The sequence below is a fragment of the Ornithorhynchus anatinus genome, chromosome 4, assembly GCF_004115215.2.
Source record: "Ornithorhynchus anatinus isolate Pmale09 chromosome 4, mOrnAna1.pri.v4, whole genome shotgun sequence".
NCBI classification, from domain to species: domain Eukaryota; kingdom Metazoa; phylum Chordata; class Mammalia; order Monotremata; family Ornithorhynchidae; genus Ornithorhynchus; species Ornithorhynchus anatinus.
Window position 1 is genome coordinate 13,675 of NC_041731.1, and position 17,124 is coordinate 30,798.

At 52.1% G+C, this 17,124-nt stretch overlaps 1 protein-coding gene and 1 long non-coding RNA gene across 8 annotated transcripts in view; one reads left to right on the forward strand and one right to left on the reverse strand.

Moving 5' to 3' along the window:
• Nucleotides 1-6,333: 6,333 nt before the first annotated feature.
• On the reverse strand, nt 6,334-7,455 carry LOC114811335. Its single transcript, XR_003759018.2, has 2 exons — nt 7,354-7,455; nt 6,334-6,941 (listed from the first exon to the last, which is right to left on the reverse strand). It is a non-coding gene; the product is annotated as an uncharacterized LOC114811335 (long non-coding RNA).
• An 8,185-nt stretch (nt 7,456-15,640) lies between these two features.
• The window catches only part of LOC100085976 (maestro heat-like repeat family member 5), a 40,648-nt gene continuing 39,164 nt past the window's right edge, over nt 15,641-17,124 (forward strand). For all 7 annotated transcript variants that reach the window (XM_029064127.2, XM_029064129.2, XM_029064131.2 and 4 more), the window contains exon 1: nt 15,641-15,790. In XM_029064127.2, the coding sequence (XP_028919960.1) occupies nt 15,732-15,790 (59 nt within the window). In that variant the 5' untranslated portion in view covers nt 15,641-15,731. The remainder of the gene's footprint in view (nt 15,791-17,124) is intronic.

Below are 17,124 nucleotides of genomic sequence, written 5' to 3' on the forward strand. Positions count from 1 at the left end.
ACAATGCTGCAGTGGCCCTGCCCCAGGGGGGGGTGCTCAGAGTATCAAACGAGAACAACATCATGGCAGCCCAGCCCCCAGGAAGCTCAGAAGGTCACACAGTCCCATTGTCAGTGGCGGCGGCCCTGCCCCTCGGTGTGATGCGAGGGGCTCACAGTACCAGACAGGAACAAAGTTGCAGCAGCCCTTCCCCGGGTGGGGTGCTCAGAGTATCAAAAAGACACAACATTATGGCAGCCAGGCCCCCAGGGAGCTCAGCGGGTCAGACAGGCCCATTGTCAGTGGCGGCAGCCCTGTCCCTCGGTGCAGTGCGTGGGGTTCACAGTGTCACATAGGCACAACGCTGCAGTGGCCCTGCCCCAAGGGGGGTGCTCAGAGTATCAAACGAGAACAACATCATGGCAGCCCGGCCCCCAGGGACCTCAGAGGGTCACACTGGCCCAGTCAGTGGTGGCGGTCCTGCGCCTCGGTGCGGTGCGAGGGGCTCACAGTACCAGACAGGCACAAAGTTGCAGCGGCCCTTCCCCGGGTGGGGTGCTCAGAGTGTCAAAAAGACACAACATTATGGCAGCCAGGCCCCCAGGGAGCTCAGAGAGTCAGACAGGCCCATTGTCAGTGGCGGCAGCCCTGCCCCTCGGTGCGGTGCGAGGGGGTCACAGTGTCACATAGGCACAATGCTGCAGTGGCCCTGCCCCGGGGGGGTGCTCAGAGTATCAAACGAGAACAACATCATAGCAGTCCGGCCCCCAGGGAGCTCAGAAGGTCACACAGGCCCATTGTCAGTGGTGGCGGCCGTGCCCCTCGGTGCAGTGTGTGCAGTTCACAGTGTCACATAGGCACAACGCTGCAGTGGCCCTGCCCCAAGGGGGGTGCTCAGAGTATCAAACGAGAACAACATCATGGCAGCCCGGCCCCCAGGGACCTCAGAGGGTCACACTGGCCTAGTCAGTGGTGGCGGTCCTGCACCTCGGTGCGGTGCGAGGGGCTCACAGTTTCAGTACCAGACAGGCACAAAGTTGCAGCAGCCCTTCCCCGGGTGGGGTGCTCAGAGTGTCAAAAAGACAAGATTATGGCAGCCAGGCCCCCAGGGAGCTCAGAGGGTCACACTAGCCCATTGTGAGTGGCGGCGGCCCTGCCCCTCGGTGCGAGGGGCTCACAGTACCAGACAGGCACAAAGTTGCAGCGGCCTTTCCCCGGGTGGGGTGCTCAGAGTGTCAAAAAGACAACATTATGGCAGCCAGGCCCCCAGGGAGCTCAGCGGGTCAGACAGGCCCATTGTCAGTGGCGGCAGCCCTGTCCCTCGGTGCAGTGCGTGGGGTTCACAGTGTCACATAGGCACAACGCTGCAGTGGCCCTGCCCCAAGGGGGGTGCTCAGAGTATCAAACGAGAACAACATCATGGCAGCCCGGCCCCCAGGGACCTCAGAGGGTCACACTGGCCCAGTCAGTGGTGGCGGTCCTGCGCCTCGGTGCGGTGCGAGGGGCTCACAGTACCAGACAGGCACAAAGTTGCAGCGGCCCTTCCCCGGGTGGGGTGCTCAGAGTGTCAAAAAGACAACATTATGGCAGCCCGGCCCCCAGGGAGCTCAGCGGGTCAGACAGGCCCATTGTCAGTGGCGGCAGCCCTGTCCCTCGGTGCGGTGCGAGGGGGTCACAGTGTCACATAGGCACAATGCTGCAGTGGCCCTGCCCCGGGGGGGTGCTCAGAGTATCAAATGAGAACAACATCATGGCAGCCCGGCCCCCAGGAAGCTCAGAGGGTCACACTGGCCCATTGTCAGTGGCGGCGGTCCTGCGCCTCGGTGCGGTGCGAGGGGCTCATAGTACCAGACAGGCACAAAGTTGCAGCGGCCTTTCCCCGGGTGGGGTGCTCAGTGTCAAAAAGACACAATATTATGGCAGCCAGGCCCCCAGGGAGCTCAGAGGGTCAGGCAGGCCCATTGTCAGTGGCGGCAGCCCTGTCCCTCGGTGTGGTGCGAGGGGGTCACAGTGTCACATAGGCACAACGCTGCAGTGGCCCTGCCCCAGGGGGGTGCTCAGAGTATCAAATGGGCACAGCATCATGGCAGCCCGGCACCCTGGGGGCTCATAGGGTCAGACAGGCCAACCGTCAGTGGCGGCATCCCCGCCCCTCGGTGTGGTGTGGGCGGCTCACAGTGTCACATGGGCACAGAGCTGTGGCAGCCTAACCCTCATCACAGTGTCAGTCACTCATTCATTCAATCGTACTTACTGGGTGCTAACTGTGTGCAGAGCACTGTACTAAACACTAGGGTGTATACAATGTAACAATAAGCAGATGCATTCCCTGCCCACAGTGAGTTTACAGTCTAGAGATAAGCTTACTATGCCAGTGCCAGACCGGTGTAAGGACCTGGCAGCCCTGCCCCAGGTGGGTGCTCAAAGTGTCAGGGAAGCACATCATCACAGCAGCCCTCTCTCCAGGGGGATCAGACAGACCCATTGTCAGTCACAGGGACCCTGCCTCTCGGTGTGTAGTCCAGGGGTGGGGGGTAGCTCACAGTGGGAGACTGGCACAACGTTGCGGCGGGGCTCAAGTGTCAGAGAGGCGCATGGGTCCAAGGTATGAAGCCAGCCTTTTTGCTGACTCTAGTATTTTTAATGTGCTTCCTGGCATCCTGGTCAGGAAGATCCAAATGGGTACCGTCAAAACAGCACTCACATTATTGTTCTTCCTGGTGCCTGGACCACGAAGACCCAAATGGCAAGACTCAAATCTGGGGTTCGTGGGACGAAGCCACTACCCCTTTTGCTGGCACCCAAATTTTAAAATCATCCCTGGTGCCCAGGCCATAGAGAACCAAATGGGAAGACTCAAATCTGGGGGTCAAGGCATGAAGCCATTCTCCGCTTTTGCCAGCACCCCTATCTTTATTACTGTATCCACTGCCTGGGCCATATAAACCCAAATGGGAAGACTCAAATTTGGGATTTGTGGCATGAAGCCAGTCCCCTCATTTATTGTTGTTCCCGGTGCCTGGGCCATGAAGACCCAAATGGGAAGATTAAAATCTGGGGTTTGTGTCATGAAGCCACTACCCCCTTTTGCCAGCACCCATATCTTTATTGTTGTTCCCAGTGCCTGAGCCATGAAGACCCAAATGGGAAGAGTCAAATCTGGGGTTCATGGCATGAAGCCAGTCCCCACCTTTTGCCGGCATCCATATCTCTATTGTTGTTCCCAGTGCCTGTGCCATGAAGACCCAGATGGGAAGATGAAAATCTGGGGTTTGTGGCATGAAGCCACAAACCCCTTTGGCCGGCACCAAAGTTTTTAAATTATTGTCCCCACTGCCTGGGCCATGAAGACCCAGTGGGAAGACTCAAATCTGGGGTTCATGGCATGAAGCCAGTCCCCCTCTTTGCTGGCAGCCATATTTTTCATTACTCTCCCCGGCACCCAGGCCACGAAGACCTAAATGGGAACATTGAAATCTGAGGTTCTTGGCATGAAGCCAGTCCCCCCATTTTTGCCGGCATCCATATTTTCTATGGTCTTCCCAAAGCCCGGGCCATGAAGACCCAAATGGAAACACTGAAATCTGGGGTTCTTGGCATGAAGCCGGTGTCCCACTTTTGCCGGCACCCATATTTTCTTTGTTCTTCCCGGCACCTGGGCCGTGAAGACCCAAAACGGGAACACTGAAGTCTGGGGTTCTTGGCATGAAGCCAGTCCCCCCCTTTTGCCGGCATACATATTTTCACTGTTCTTCCCGGCATCTGGGCCATGAAGACCCCAACGGGAACACTGAAATCTGGAGTTCATAGCATGAAGCCACTCCCCACTTTCGCCGGCACCCAAATATTCATTGTTTTTCCTAGGGCCTGGGCCATCAAGACCCAAAATGGGAAGACTTAAATATGGGGTTTGGGACATGAAGCCAGTCTCCATTTTTGAGGGCACCCATGTTGTTGCTCTTCCCGGGACCTGGGCTAGGAAGACCTAAATTTGGGGTTCATGACATCAAGCTAACCCCCTTTCTCTGGCATCCCGATTTCTGTTTGTTCTTCCCATTGCTCGGGACAAGAAGAAACAAATGGGAAGATTAAGGCCAGTCCCCTTTTGCCACCACCCATATTTTTAATCATTCTTCCAAGCACCCAGATCCTAAAGGCTTACAGTGTTACATAGGCACAACATTGATATGGCCCTACCCTCAAGAGCTCATAGTGTCACACAGATACAACATCACGGCGGCTCTGCTTTAGATGGGCTCACAGTGTCTCATGGATAGAACATTGTTTGGCCCTGCCCTAAGAGGGGGAGAGACTCACAGTATCCAACGGGTCCAACGTTGCAGTGGCCCTGCCCTTGAGGGCTCACAGTGTCACACAGATAAAACATCACAACGGCTCTGCTCTGGATGGGCTCACAGTGTCACATGGGCAGAACATTTTTGGGGCCCTGCCCTAAGGGCTGCGGGGGGGACTCATAGTATCCGACGGGTCCAACATTGCAGCGGCCCTGCCCTTGAGGGCTCACAGTGTCACATGGGTATAATGTCATGGCCGCTCTGCTCTGGATAAGCTCAGTGTCACAAGGGCAGAACATTTTTGGGGGCCTGCCCTCGGTGGTGGCAGGGAGGGGGATACTCACAGTATCCGACGGGTCCAAAGTTGCGGCGGCCCTACCCTTGAGGGGTCACAGTATCACACGGTTACAACGTCACAGCGGCTCTGCTCTGCACAGTATCACATAGGCAGGACATTTTGGGGGCCCTGACCTGGATGGCGGGGTGGGACAAACTAAAATGTATCCGACGGGTCCAACGCTGCGGCAGCCCTGCTCCCAGTGGAGCTCCCACTGTCGACCAGGCATAACATCACAGCAGGTCTGCCCTGGACGGCCTCACAGCTTCAGACTACTCCACATTTGGGGCAGGCTTGTCCTCGGTAGCGGCGGGTGAGGAGGGGGCCGACCGCCACAGATCACAGCCGGCCACTCTGCTCTCCGTGACCCTCCCTCAGGGTGTTCACCGTGTCGACGGGTCCCAGGTTGTGGTGGTCCACCCTTAAGGGGGCTCACCGTGTGCAATGGAGAGCCCAGAACACTAGAGTGAGCACAATTTTACAGTAAGAGCATTTACTAAGTGCAGTTTGTGCTGAATCCCCCCAAAAGTTTAGCACACAACCACACACACCATCACTGCGCTTCAAGAGTTTACAGGTACTCTGCACACAGCTTGTGTGCAATAAATACCGTGAATTCATTGTATTGTACTCTCCCACATGCTTACTTCAGTGTTCTGTACTTAAGTGCTCAGTAAATACTATTGACAACATCACAGCGGCTCTGCTCTGGCTGGGTTCCCAGCGTCACCCGGGCAGAACATTTTTGTGGCCCTCCCTCCGGGGGGAGGACTCAGTATCTGGCAGGTCCAGCATTGCAGTGGCCCTGCCCTCGAGGGGTTCCCAGAGTCACCCAGGCACAATGTCACAGTCGAGGCAGCTCTGCCCCGGATGGGCTCATGGCTTCGGACTACTCCAGTTGTGGCAGCCTTGTCAGCGGTAACGGCGGGTGGGGAGGGGGCTGACGGCTACAGATCACGGCCGGCCACCCTGTTCTCAGCGGCCCTCCCCGCAGGGGGTTCACAGTGTCCGACGGGTCCCAGGTTGTGGTGGTCGTCCCTTAAGGGGGCTCAGTGTATGCGACGGAGAGCCCAGAACATTAGAGTGAGCACATTTTTACATTAAGAGGATTTAATAAGTGCAGTTAGGTGCTGAACTCTTGGGAGGATTCAGCACAAACCACACACACCATCACTGCGCTTCAGGAGTTTACAAATACTCTGCACACAGCATATGTGCAATAGCTACCATAGATTCATTGTACTGTACTCTCCCATATGCTTAGTTCAGTGTCCTGCACATGTAAAGTGCTCAGTAAATGCTATCGACAATGTTACGGCGGCTCCAGTCTGGATGGGCTCAGTGTCACACGGGCAGAACATTTTTGTGGCCCTGCCCTCGGGGCGGGGTGGGGGGGGACTCACAGTATCTGGCGGGTCCAATGTTGCGGGGCCCTGTCCTCGGGCGGCTCCCCATGTGACCAAACACAACGTCACAGTCGAGGCAGCTCTGCCCTGGATGGGCTCACGGCTTCAGACCACTCCAGTTGCGGCAGCCTTGTCAGCGGTAACGGCGGGTGGGGAGGGGGCTGATGGCTACAGATCACAGCCGGCCACCCTGTTCTCAGAGGCCCTCCCCTCAGGGGGTTCACAGTGTCCGACGGGTCCCAGGTTGTGGTGGTCGTCCCTTAAGGGGGCTCAGTGTATGCGACGGAGAGCCCAGAACACTAGAGAGTGAGCACGATTTGACATTAAGAGCATTTAATAAGTGCAGTTATGTGCTGAACTCTTGGGAGGATTCAGCACAAACAACACACACCATCACTGCACTTCAGGAATTTACAAGTACTCTGCTCACAGCATATGTGCAATAACTACCATAGATTCATTGTACTGTACCCTCCCACATGCTTAGTTCAGTGTCCTGCACATATAAAGTGCTCAGTAAATACTATCGACAACGTTACGGCGGCTCTGGTCTGGATGTGCTCAGTGTCACACGGGCAGAGCTTTTTTGTGGCCCTGCCCTCGGGGCAGGATGGAGAGGGGACTCAGTATCTGGCGGGTCCAATGTTGCAGTGGCCCTGTCCTCGGGCGGCTCCCCGTGTCACCCAGACACAAAGTCATGGTGGCTCTGCCCTGGATGGGCTCATGCTTCAGACCGCTCCACGGTTGTGGTAGCCTTGCCCTCTGTAGCGACGGGTGGGGAGGAGGCCGACAGCCACAGATCATGGCCTGCCACCCTGCCCTCAGTGACCCTGCCCTCTGGGGGTTCGGCGTATCCGATGGTTCCCAGGTTGTGGTGGTCCACCCTTAAGGGGGCTCACTGTGTGCGACGGAGAGCCCAGAGCACTGGAGGGAACAGAATTTTACATTAAGAGCATTTAATAAGGGCATTTGTGGGCCAGACCTTTGGGAGGATTCAGCACAAACACACACCATCACTGAACTTCAGGAGCACTGAACTTCAGGAGTTTACAAGTACTCTGCGCACAGCGTATGTGCAATAAATACCATGGATTCATTGTATTGGACTCTCCCACATGCTCAGTTCAGTGCCCTGCACATATAAAGTGCTCAGTAAATACCACTGACTTGAAGGGACACAAGCATTATAAATTTTTACAGCATTTGTTAAGTGCTTACTATTTGCCAGGCACAATTTATCTGGCTGGACACAATCCCTGTCACAGACAGGGCTCACGGTGTTAGTCCCAGTTTTAGAGGTGATGGAACTGAGGCGGAGAGCAGAGGAGTGCCTTACCCAAGGTGAGGTGGTAAACACATGGCAGATCTGGGATTAGAACCCAGGTCCAGGTTCTCTCCACTAGACCACACTGCTTCTCTGTTGTCTGTAATTCCTTACAACTGGTTGAAAGAGAAAAGAGTAAGAATAGCGATAGAGCCGGAAGCAGCCCCCCACCCCTACCCCCCCCGTAGAAGCAACACAGCATCTGCCCACGCACACGGGCTCCTCACCCACAACCCTGCAGGGGTGGGATCCCAGAGCCCAGCATCACAGCCCCAGCAGGGGCAGTCCCTGTCCCCCCTCGACCAGTACATACTGGGCATAGGGCACCACTTTGACCTCTGGGTTTTTTGTGTTTCTGTACCTGTTAATAATAATAAAGATGGCATCTGTTAAGCGCTATGTGCTAAGCACTGTTCTAAGCTCTGGGAGGGATACAAGGCCATCCAGTTGTCCCAGATGGTGCTCACAGTTTAATCTCCATTTCCAGATGAGGTAACAGGCACAGAGAAGTTAAGTCACTTGCCCAAAGCCACACAGCGGACAATTAGCAGAGCCAGGATTAGAACCCATAACCTCTGACTCCCAAGCCCGTACTCTTTCCACTGAGCCACGCCGCTTCTCATGTTAAATGTTTCCTGTTTTTTCAGGCACTCTACTAAACGTAAAGATAGATGCAAGTTAATTGGACTGTGTCTAACCTGATTATCTTGTATCTACCCCAAAGCTTAGATCAGTGCTTGACACATACTATTGTTATTAGATCTTATGCCACCTGGGACTCCCTTTCTTAAGCCCATTTTATAGATGAGGGAGCTGAGGCCCAGAGCAGTGAAGTGACTCGCCCAAGGTCACACAGCAAACAAGGGGCAGGCTTGGGTTTAGAATGCAGGTCCTTCTAACTCCTAGGCCCATGTTCTCTCCAGTAGGCCACGCTGCTTCTCCCGGATGGAGAGGACAGCATCCCAGCCCTCTTACTAGCGGGAGCGGGGCTGGACAACATCCAAACACAAGGCGGTGTAGACGGACGGACAGACAGACGGTGAGCATGCACCACCCGACACTCAGTCCACATGCCCCATGTGTCCGTCAGTAAGGCGTCCTCTGTCCCAGCCATTCGGTACCCTCAACCCCAGGTCCAGCAGTCACGCCAAAAGCAGGCCTGACTTTCCCCAAGACCTTCTGAACCCAAAACCTTCCCCCAACCAGTAAAGCCCTCCCTGCTCAGACCCTCCCCCAACCCCAAACCAATCAGAGCCCTCAGGACAATCAACCCTCCACACTCCCAATCCCCAGCAATGCACAACATATTCACATCATCAGTCACATCATAACCCATCAGGCACCCCAACGTCCCTCCCTTGTCCCCCAGAGTGTATATCCAAGTCATTTCTGAAACCCTGGAATCAATCCCTCCTCCACCCCCTTCTCTGCCCCACCAGCTCAACCCTAATAGCCTTCCCCCACCTTCATCATCATCAATACAATAGGCATCAGCAATCCCAGTCCCACACCCACCCTTAAAAAAAGGGGGGGATAGCTGGAACAACCAGAGCCCCCTCCTTACCTGGGCCCACGGCGGGCCAAGCTCTGTCTCCTATCCTCTTGTAAACTATGGTGGACTTGGCTCAAGGGCCTTAAATAGGTCACGGAAGGACCCAGAAGCTTCTGGAGCCTTAAAGGGGCAGTGTCTCCTAATCCCATGTGGAGGTATCTGGATAAGAAATAGATTGGTTAGGGCTGGGGCTGGGAGCGGGACTGCCCTACGACACTGAAAACACCTGAGCCCAAGTCAGTTCTTTAACTCAAGTCCAGCACAGGGCTCTGCCCCAATGGAGCTCTTTGTGGAGGTGGGGGTTGATTAATCAGGTAATCAATTGAGCAGATTTATTGAGCACTTACTGGGTGCAGAGCATTGTACTATGTGCTTGGAAGAGTCCAATACAACAGAATTAGTAGACAAGTTCCCTGTTCACAGTAAGCGTATCTTCTAGGATGGGAGACAGACTTTAAGTAAATTATGGATATATATATATATATATATATGTGGACTGTGGGGCTGAGGGTGAGGTGGATAAAAAGGATGCTAATCCAAGTGTAAGGGTAAGATAGAAGGGAGTGGGAGAAGAAGAAATGAGGATTTAGTCAGGGAAGGCCTCTTGGAGGTGACTTTAAGGCACTAAATCCCCTTCCCCCCTGCTAACTCACCTTGCTACTCTCCTAATACAACCCAGCCGGCACACTTCACTCCTTTAATGCTAGCCTTCTCAATGTACCTTCTCATCTATTTCACCATCTGCCACTCACCCATAGCCTGCCTGAGGCCTGGAATGTTATTCCTCCTCAAATCTGGCAGATAATTATTTTCCCCGGCATCAAAGCTTTATTGAAGGCACACCTCCCCCAAGAGACCTTCCCTGCCTAAGCCTTTCTTTCTTCTCCAACTCCATTCTGTGTCACCCTGACTTGCTCCCTTTATTCATCCTCCCTCCCAGCCCCACATCCCTTATGTCAGTGCTCAGAACAGTGCTTGGGACATAGTAGGCACTTAACAAATACCATCATTATCATTTTTATTCTGTACATATCTGTAATTTATTTATTCTAATGTCTATCTCCCCCTCTAGACTGTAAGCTCTATGTTGGTGGGGAATGTGTCTATTTATTGTTATATTATCTTCTCCCAAGTGCTTTGTACAGTGCTCTGTACATGATAAGTGCACAGTAAATATGATTGATTGAATTAATGAATGAATGAGTTTTTAATAAGGCTTTGAAGGTGAGGCCCGTGATCCCCTGTTGGATACAAAGAGGGAAGGAGTTCCAGACCAGAGGCAAAACATGAGCAAGAATTTGGCAGTGAGATAGATGAGATAAGTGTGCAGACTGAGTTGAGGAAGGAAATCAGGGAGGTAAGGTAAGAGGGGGTAAGAAGATTGAGTTGATGATGATGACGATGGTACCGATGAAGACTTAGAAGGTCATCTGGGAATCTATTCGAGAGGCTTTAACTACCATCTTACCATGAACTGCTCCTAAATTCACCTCTCCAGCCCTGATCTCCTTCCTTCTCTGCAGGTGCACATTTCCTCCTGCCCTGAAGACATCTCTACTTAGATGCCCGTCTTCTTCCCCACTCCGCACCCCCTCAAACTTAACATGTCCACAAGAGAACTCCTCATCTTTCCACCTAAAGCCTGTCCTCCCCACAACTTTCCTATCACTGTAGACAGCACCACCATCTTCCCTGTCTCACAACCTCTCCCCTCCCCTTCAGTCTCACATTGCCTCCTGCCTTTAGGACATCTCTACTTGGATGTCCAGCTGACACTTCAAATTAAACATGTTTAACATGGAAGTCCTGATCTTCCCACCCAAACTCTGTCCTCTCCCTGCCTTTCCCATCACTGTATCAATCAATCAATCATTGGAATTTATTCATTCATTCATTCAATCGTATTTATTGAGCACTTACAGTGTGCAGGGCACTATACTCAGCGCTTGGGAAGGTACAGTAAAACAGTAAACAGTTCTCTGCCCACAATGAGCTTACAGTCTAGAGGTGGAGAGACAGACAGCAAAACAAATGATAATAATAATAATGTTGGTATTTGTTAAGCATCTACTACAAGAAAGAGCACGGGCTTTGGAGTCAGGGCTCGTGAGTTCGAATCCCAGCTCTGCCGCTTGTCGGCTGTGTGACTGTGGGCAAGTCATTTAACTTTTCTGTGCCTCAGTTCCCTCATCTGTAAAATGGGGATGAAGACTGTGAGCCCCACGTGGAACAACCTGATTCCCCTGTGTCTACCCCAGCGCTTAGAACAGTGCTCTGCACATAGTAAGCGCTTAACAAATACCAACATTATTATTATTATTATTGTTCTAAGCACTGGGATAATTACAAGGTAATCAGGTTGTCCCACATGGGGCTCACAGTCTTCATCCCCATTTTACAGATGAGGTGACTGAGGCACAGAGAAGTTAAGTGACTTGCCCGAGGTCACACAGCTACAAGTGGCAGGGCGGAGATTAGAACCCATGACCTCTGACTCCCAAGCCCATGTTCTTTTCACTGAGCCTCGCTGCTTCTCAGCTGCTCCTGTAAATAAAGTTACAGATATGTACAAAGTTCTGTGGGGCTGGGGCAGGGGGGCAGAGTAAAGAGGCCAAAACAGGGAGACACAGGAGGGAGTAGGAGATGAGGAAAAGTGGGACTTAGTCTGGGAAGACCTCTTGGAGGAGATGTGCTTGCAATAAAGCTTTGAAGGATGGGAGAGTAATTGTCTGTAGGATTTGAGGAGGGAGGGTGTTCCAGGCAGGACGTGGGTTAGGGGTTGGCAATGAGATGGAGGCCCAGTGAGACGGTTAGCATTAGAGGAGCAAAGTGTGCAGGCTGGGTTGTAGAAGGAGAGAAGAGAGGTGAGGTAGGAGAGGGCAAGTTGATGGAGTGCTTTAAATTTTTACCCCAGTTTACAGATGAGGTAACTGTGGCACAGAGAAGTTGGTGAGAAGCTTTTGTTTGATATTGAGGTGGATGGGCAAACACTGGAGTTTTTTGAGGCAGGGGAGGTGACGTGTCCCAAATGTTTTTGTAGAAAAATGATCCAAGCAGCAGAATGAAATACGGCCTGGAGTGGGGAGAGAGAGGAGCCTGGCAGGTCAGCAAAGAGGTTGATGCACTGATCCAGGTGAGATAGAATGAGTGATTGTATTAGCATGGTAGCAGTTTGTATGGAGAGGAAAGGGTGGATTTTATTGAGCACTTACTGTGTGCAAAGCATTTTACTAAGCATCTGGGACAGTTCACTATAGAGAGTTGAGAGACATAATCCCTGCCCACAAGCAACTCATAGTTCAGAAGGGGATATAGATATTTGTATAAATTGGGAATAGGAGAAAAGAGTGTCAGAATATGGACGTAAGAGCTGTAGGGCTGGAGTGAATATTGAAGTGCTTAAAGGCCACCCAACCAAGTGTATAATTGACTAAGGGGGAGGCCGGATAAGGGAAATGAGAGCTTAATAAGGGAAGGCCTCTGGGAGAGGCGTGGTTTAAATAAGTTTCTGAAGGCGGGAAGAGCGATCATCTGTCGAGGCAGGACGAGGGCGAGAGTTCGGTGGTGAGATAGATGAGAATCGAGGGTCGGTGAGTGGGTTGGCATTAAAGGAGTGAACTGCATGGGCCGGGTTGTAGGAGATCAGCGAGGTAAGGTAGGAGGGGACAAGCCAACCGAGTGCCTTAAAGCCAATAAGCAGTTTCTGTTTGATGTAGACTGTAAGCTCATTGTGGGTAGGGACCATGTCTACCCATTCTGTTGCATTGTACTCTCCCAAACACTGAGGACAGTGCTCTGAACACAGTAAATGTTCAATAAATACCATTGATTGATTGACACAGAAGTGGATGGGCAACACTGGAGGTTCTTGAGGAGTGGGGAGACACGGACTGAATGTTTACTTCAGAACAATGATCCGGGCAGCAGAGGCCCACGACACTTATCTAATTCATTTATATCTATGCCTGTCTCCCCTCTTAAAACTGTAAGCACGATGTGGGTAGGGAATGTGTTGACCAATTGTGTGGCATTATGGGTGAGCTCAAGTTTCTGTCTAATGCAGACTGTAAGCTCATTATCTATAACCTTAACCCCTAACCCTAACCCCCAACCCCAACACCCTAACCCGCCCAAACCCTAACCCCATCCCGACCTCAAGTCATCATAACCCAAATACTAACCTTAACCCCCCAAGTAACAGTCAGTGAGTCAATTGTATTTATTGAGCACAATACAAGAAAGAATCTGCCTGCAACAAGATTACAAACTACGGGGAAGCTGACAAACATCAATATTATTACAGATATGTATATAAATTACATATATTATGGCACATAAGTGACTAAGTAGACATCTTTTAATTTCTCCATAAGACAAAAAAAAACTTCTAAAAAGGAAAAACACATAGCTCAAGTGGCGGGTGGGGGTGCTTAAGAGAAGGATTATTGGTAACACCAATGCTCCAGAATTACTGAGGCTCATGGCTCTGAGGCAACCTTTTTTCCACCCCTGAGTAATGTGGAGCATTTAGAGTTCCTTTCATTGCTCAGTCTACAAACTATTGACACGAAAAGGACCTTCAACACCACTCCCCCACCAGTCTCTGAAAGCTCACCTCCTCCAGGAGGACTTCTCAGACTAAGCCCCCCTTTTCCTCTGCTCCTCCTCCCCTCCTCATCACCCGGACTTCCTCCCTCTGCTCTACTCCCCTCTCCGCCCACAGCGCTTGTGTACATATATATATACACAATTCATACTTATTATCCTATTCATTTTATTAATGATGTGTATATGTCTGTAATTCTATTTATATTTACATATTGATGCCTGTCTACCTGTTTTATTTTGTTGTCTGTCTCCCCGCTTCTAGACTGTGAGCCCATTGTTGGGTAGGGCTTGTCTTTATGTGTTGCCAAATTGTACTTTCCAAGTGCTTAGTATAGTGCTCTGCACACAATAAGTGCTCAATAAATATGTATGAATGAATGAATGAATGAATGAATGAATGATGGAAACCACTATCCCAGTCTTTGCAAGTGAGGACAATACAATTTGCAGGACAATTGTCACTGTAGCAGCCCTCCACTGCTTTGGTCTCAAGTATTCCCGAGAATACCGAGAATACTGCTCCTCCACAAGTGAAGACTCGCGTACATCTCTGGGAAGCCTAAGCCTTTTCTAAGTGATCTCTCGCCCACCCCACCCCATTGTCCCTCCTTTCTTTGTCGCCTCTGTATGGGAGTCCGTATCCCCTAAGCACTTTAGTATCACCTCACCCCAACCCGATCCCACAGCACGATTCTTTTTTCCCCTATTGGTGAAGAATTTGTAAAGTCTGTCTCCCCTACTACCCTATAAGCTTCCTGTATTCCCCCAAGCCCTCAGCACATAGTACACTGTAAGTTCCTTCAGGACAGGGATCCTGCTTGTCTACTGAACTCTCCCAAGTGCTTAGTACGGAGTCCACACACTCTTCTAGATTGTAAACTACTTGAAGAAAAGGATTATAGGTACTAAAGCTACTGTACTTTCTCAAACGCTTAGCCGTGCACACCGTGGGCTGTAAACTCCTGGTGGGGAGGGACTGTGTCTACTAGCTCTCTTGTACTCTCCCAAGCGCTCAGTACAGTGCAGTAAGTGCTCAATTGACTGTTAAGCAGTCAAGGGTGTAAGGACCAAATAGTAATAGCAGGTTTGAATAGTAAGAATAACAGTGGGTTTGAAAAAGAGGAGCCCTGGTTTCTCCAGCAGAGAGCAGTCACCAATAAACAAACCTAGGATGGGTTTCTCCTCTGGAGTAATTCGATACAACTATTGAGCCACATTGAGCTTGTCTGCTCGCGGTAGTTCAACGGGGATCAAAAGAACAAGGATCAGTCTCCCCTCCTAGAGTTTTCCAACTGCACGTCACCCCAAATGGTCTGACCACACCCCGCACAGTCTGACCACAGCCTGAATGATCTGCCATGCCCTGGACGGTGTGACCGTATCCTGTCCCACACCCTGCACAGTGTAACCATAACTTGTGTTACTGACCGCCCCCTCTAAAATGCAACCACAGTCTATGAGACCTGACCACCCCCTGAACAGTTTAACTACACCCTGCGTGCCTGACCACACTCTGCGGAGTGAAACCAGGCCCTATAGGGTCTGACCAATCCCTGAACAGTGTAACCCCACACTGCACTCTCTTACCCTTCTCTGCCAGGTCTGACCATGGAACAGAGAAAGTATGGCACTCGAGCTAGAGAGGCATGGGGAACCTCTGGCCCAGGAGGGCAAGCAGGGGACAGGTTCGCTGTAGGAAACTGAAACACAGGCGGGAGGTGGAGATGCCGGTGGTCTGTAAAGGAGAGACACCTCTGGGAGTGTCTTGTTTGGGGGAGGAAAGGAGATATGGTCAAAATACAGGGTCACACCCCATACACTATCAACGAGCACCTCAAAGCCGTGTGGTCCCGAGTGGAGCCGACCCCCTGTTCCCAAGAGGTGAAAAGTCCCGACAGAGACCCACTGGATGGCAAAGTGAGGTAAAGGCCCCTTGGGGCAGGCTTAAATAACCTGACTCTGACCCCTGACCCTTGACCTTCACCCTCTCCTTGACTCCTGACTCTGATGCCTGACCCCCATCCCCCTTCGATTTCTCCCCACCCAATGTCCACCAGCTGAGAGGTCTCCATTCTGTGACATCACCGTGTGACATCACGGTGGATGTCACAATAGTTTAAGGGCAGGGCAGGCAGGGGAGGAGGACAGACCTGGCCGGCAGCTGGACCGCCGGTGATGTGGTGGTGACGGCCGGCCATGGGGTCCTCGGGTGTAGGGCTGCCGGTGCTGAATGTTCCCCAGTTCCTGTTTGGCGGTGGCTGAGTCCTCTATCATGTCTCAAGGTGACAGGTGAGGCTTTTGGGGTCAGAGCCACTAATAAGGATAATGACTGTGGTACTAGATCATCAGCTCAGACGCAGTCCCTTTCCCAAATGGGGCTCACAGTCGAAGTAGAGGGAGAATCACCCATTTTACAAATGAAGAAACTGAGGCCCAAAAAAGCAAAGTGACTTACCCAAGGTCACAGAGCAGGCAATTGGCAGAGCTGGAATTAGAACCCAGGTCCTCGGACTTCCTTGACCCAGCCCAGGTGGACATCAACCACCACCCACCCACTCACGCCTTCCCTAAAACATGATCGGGAAAGTGACCTCAGGTGATCAGCTCAGGGAGGGTAGCTGACCAGGGTATCCCACCCCCCCACCCCTGGGAACTATAGGTGTCTTCTGTTGCCTGGGCGGCCTTTGGAGGGATTCCTGAAGCCTTCCCTCACTTCCCCTGTGCAGACCACCCATGCCCTGGAATCTGGCTCCCAGAGGAACAGGGGCTACTCCTTTGATCTGCTCAGGACAATAGCAAGAGGATAATCCAGAGTCCAGTCTCCAGGGCTCCCTGATTTGGAGAATGTGGCTGAAGGAAACAGGTGCCCCTGGGGATCGCCATCCTGGGAACTCGCCCACGCATAGGGAAAACCCTCAACTTTCACCGCTCATGCTCTCTTTGGAAGTCAAGCCCATCTGGAAGCACACTGAACAATTTCATCACGGCTAAGGGTCCAGACATATACAGACCTTTGGGGGATACGGGTCCCTAGAGATCTTAGAAGACCCCTGCTCTGCACTACAGAGAACGGACTCCCAAATGCCTGACCACCTGAAGTAATCATCCTGGGGTTGAGATGGCAGCCCTCAAAGTCCCCAAGTACAATTCCCTCAACAACCAAACAGACGCTCTCCCAGGCTAATCCCAGAGGGCCAGACCCAGTGGGGCCTGGGAGAGAGAAAAAGGCTAAAGTGACGATGGCCGCTTTCCTCCCAGTGGGGCTGACCCCCGGTTCCCGAAAAGCCCTGACAGGGACACACTGGATGGCAAAGTGAGGTGAAGGGCTCTTTGGGCAGGCTTAAATTTCCTCCCAGTGACGGGTGTGGCCACTCCTCAGGGCTCACTCTCCAAGAAGGGCGGGAGAGAGGGTAGCCGGCTGGGACAGGGGCGGGGTCTGGGCCCGATCGCCCCAAATTGTCTATCCGGAGCTGTGTGTGGGTTCTGAGCTTTAAATAATGGAATGCTTTTCTTTGGCTTGGTGGCTCCAGGAAAAGTCCTCCAAGTATCCCCCAGCCACAGACCCTCTGCCACAAGCCCGGGGTAGTAAACCGTCCCAGGGGAGGGGGGAGCGTGAGCCCCCT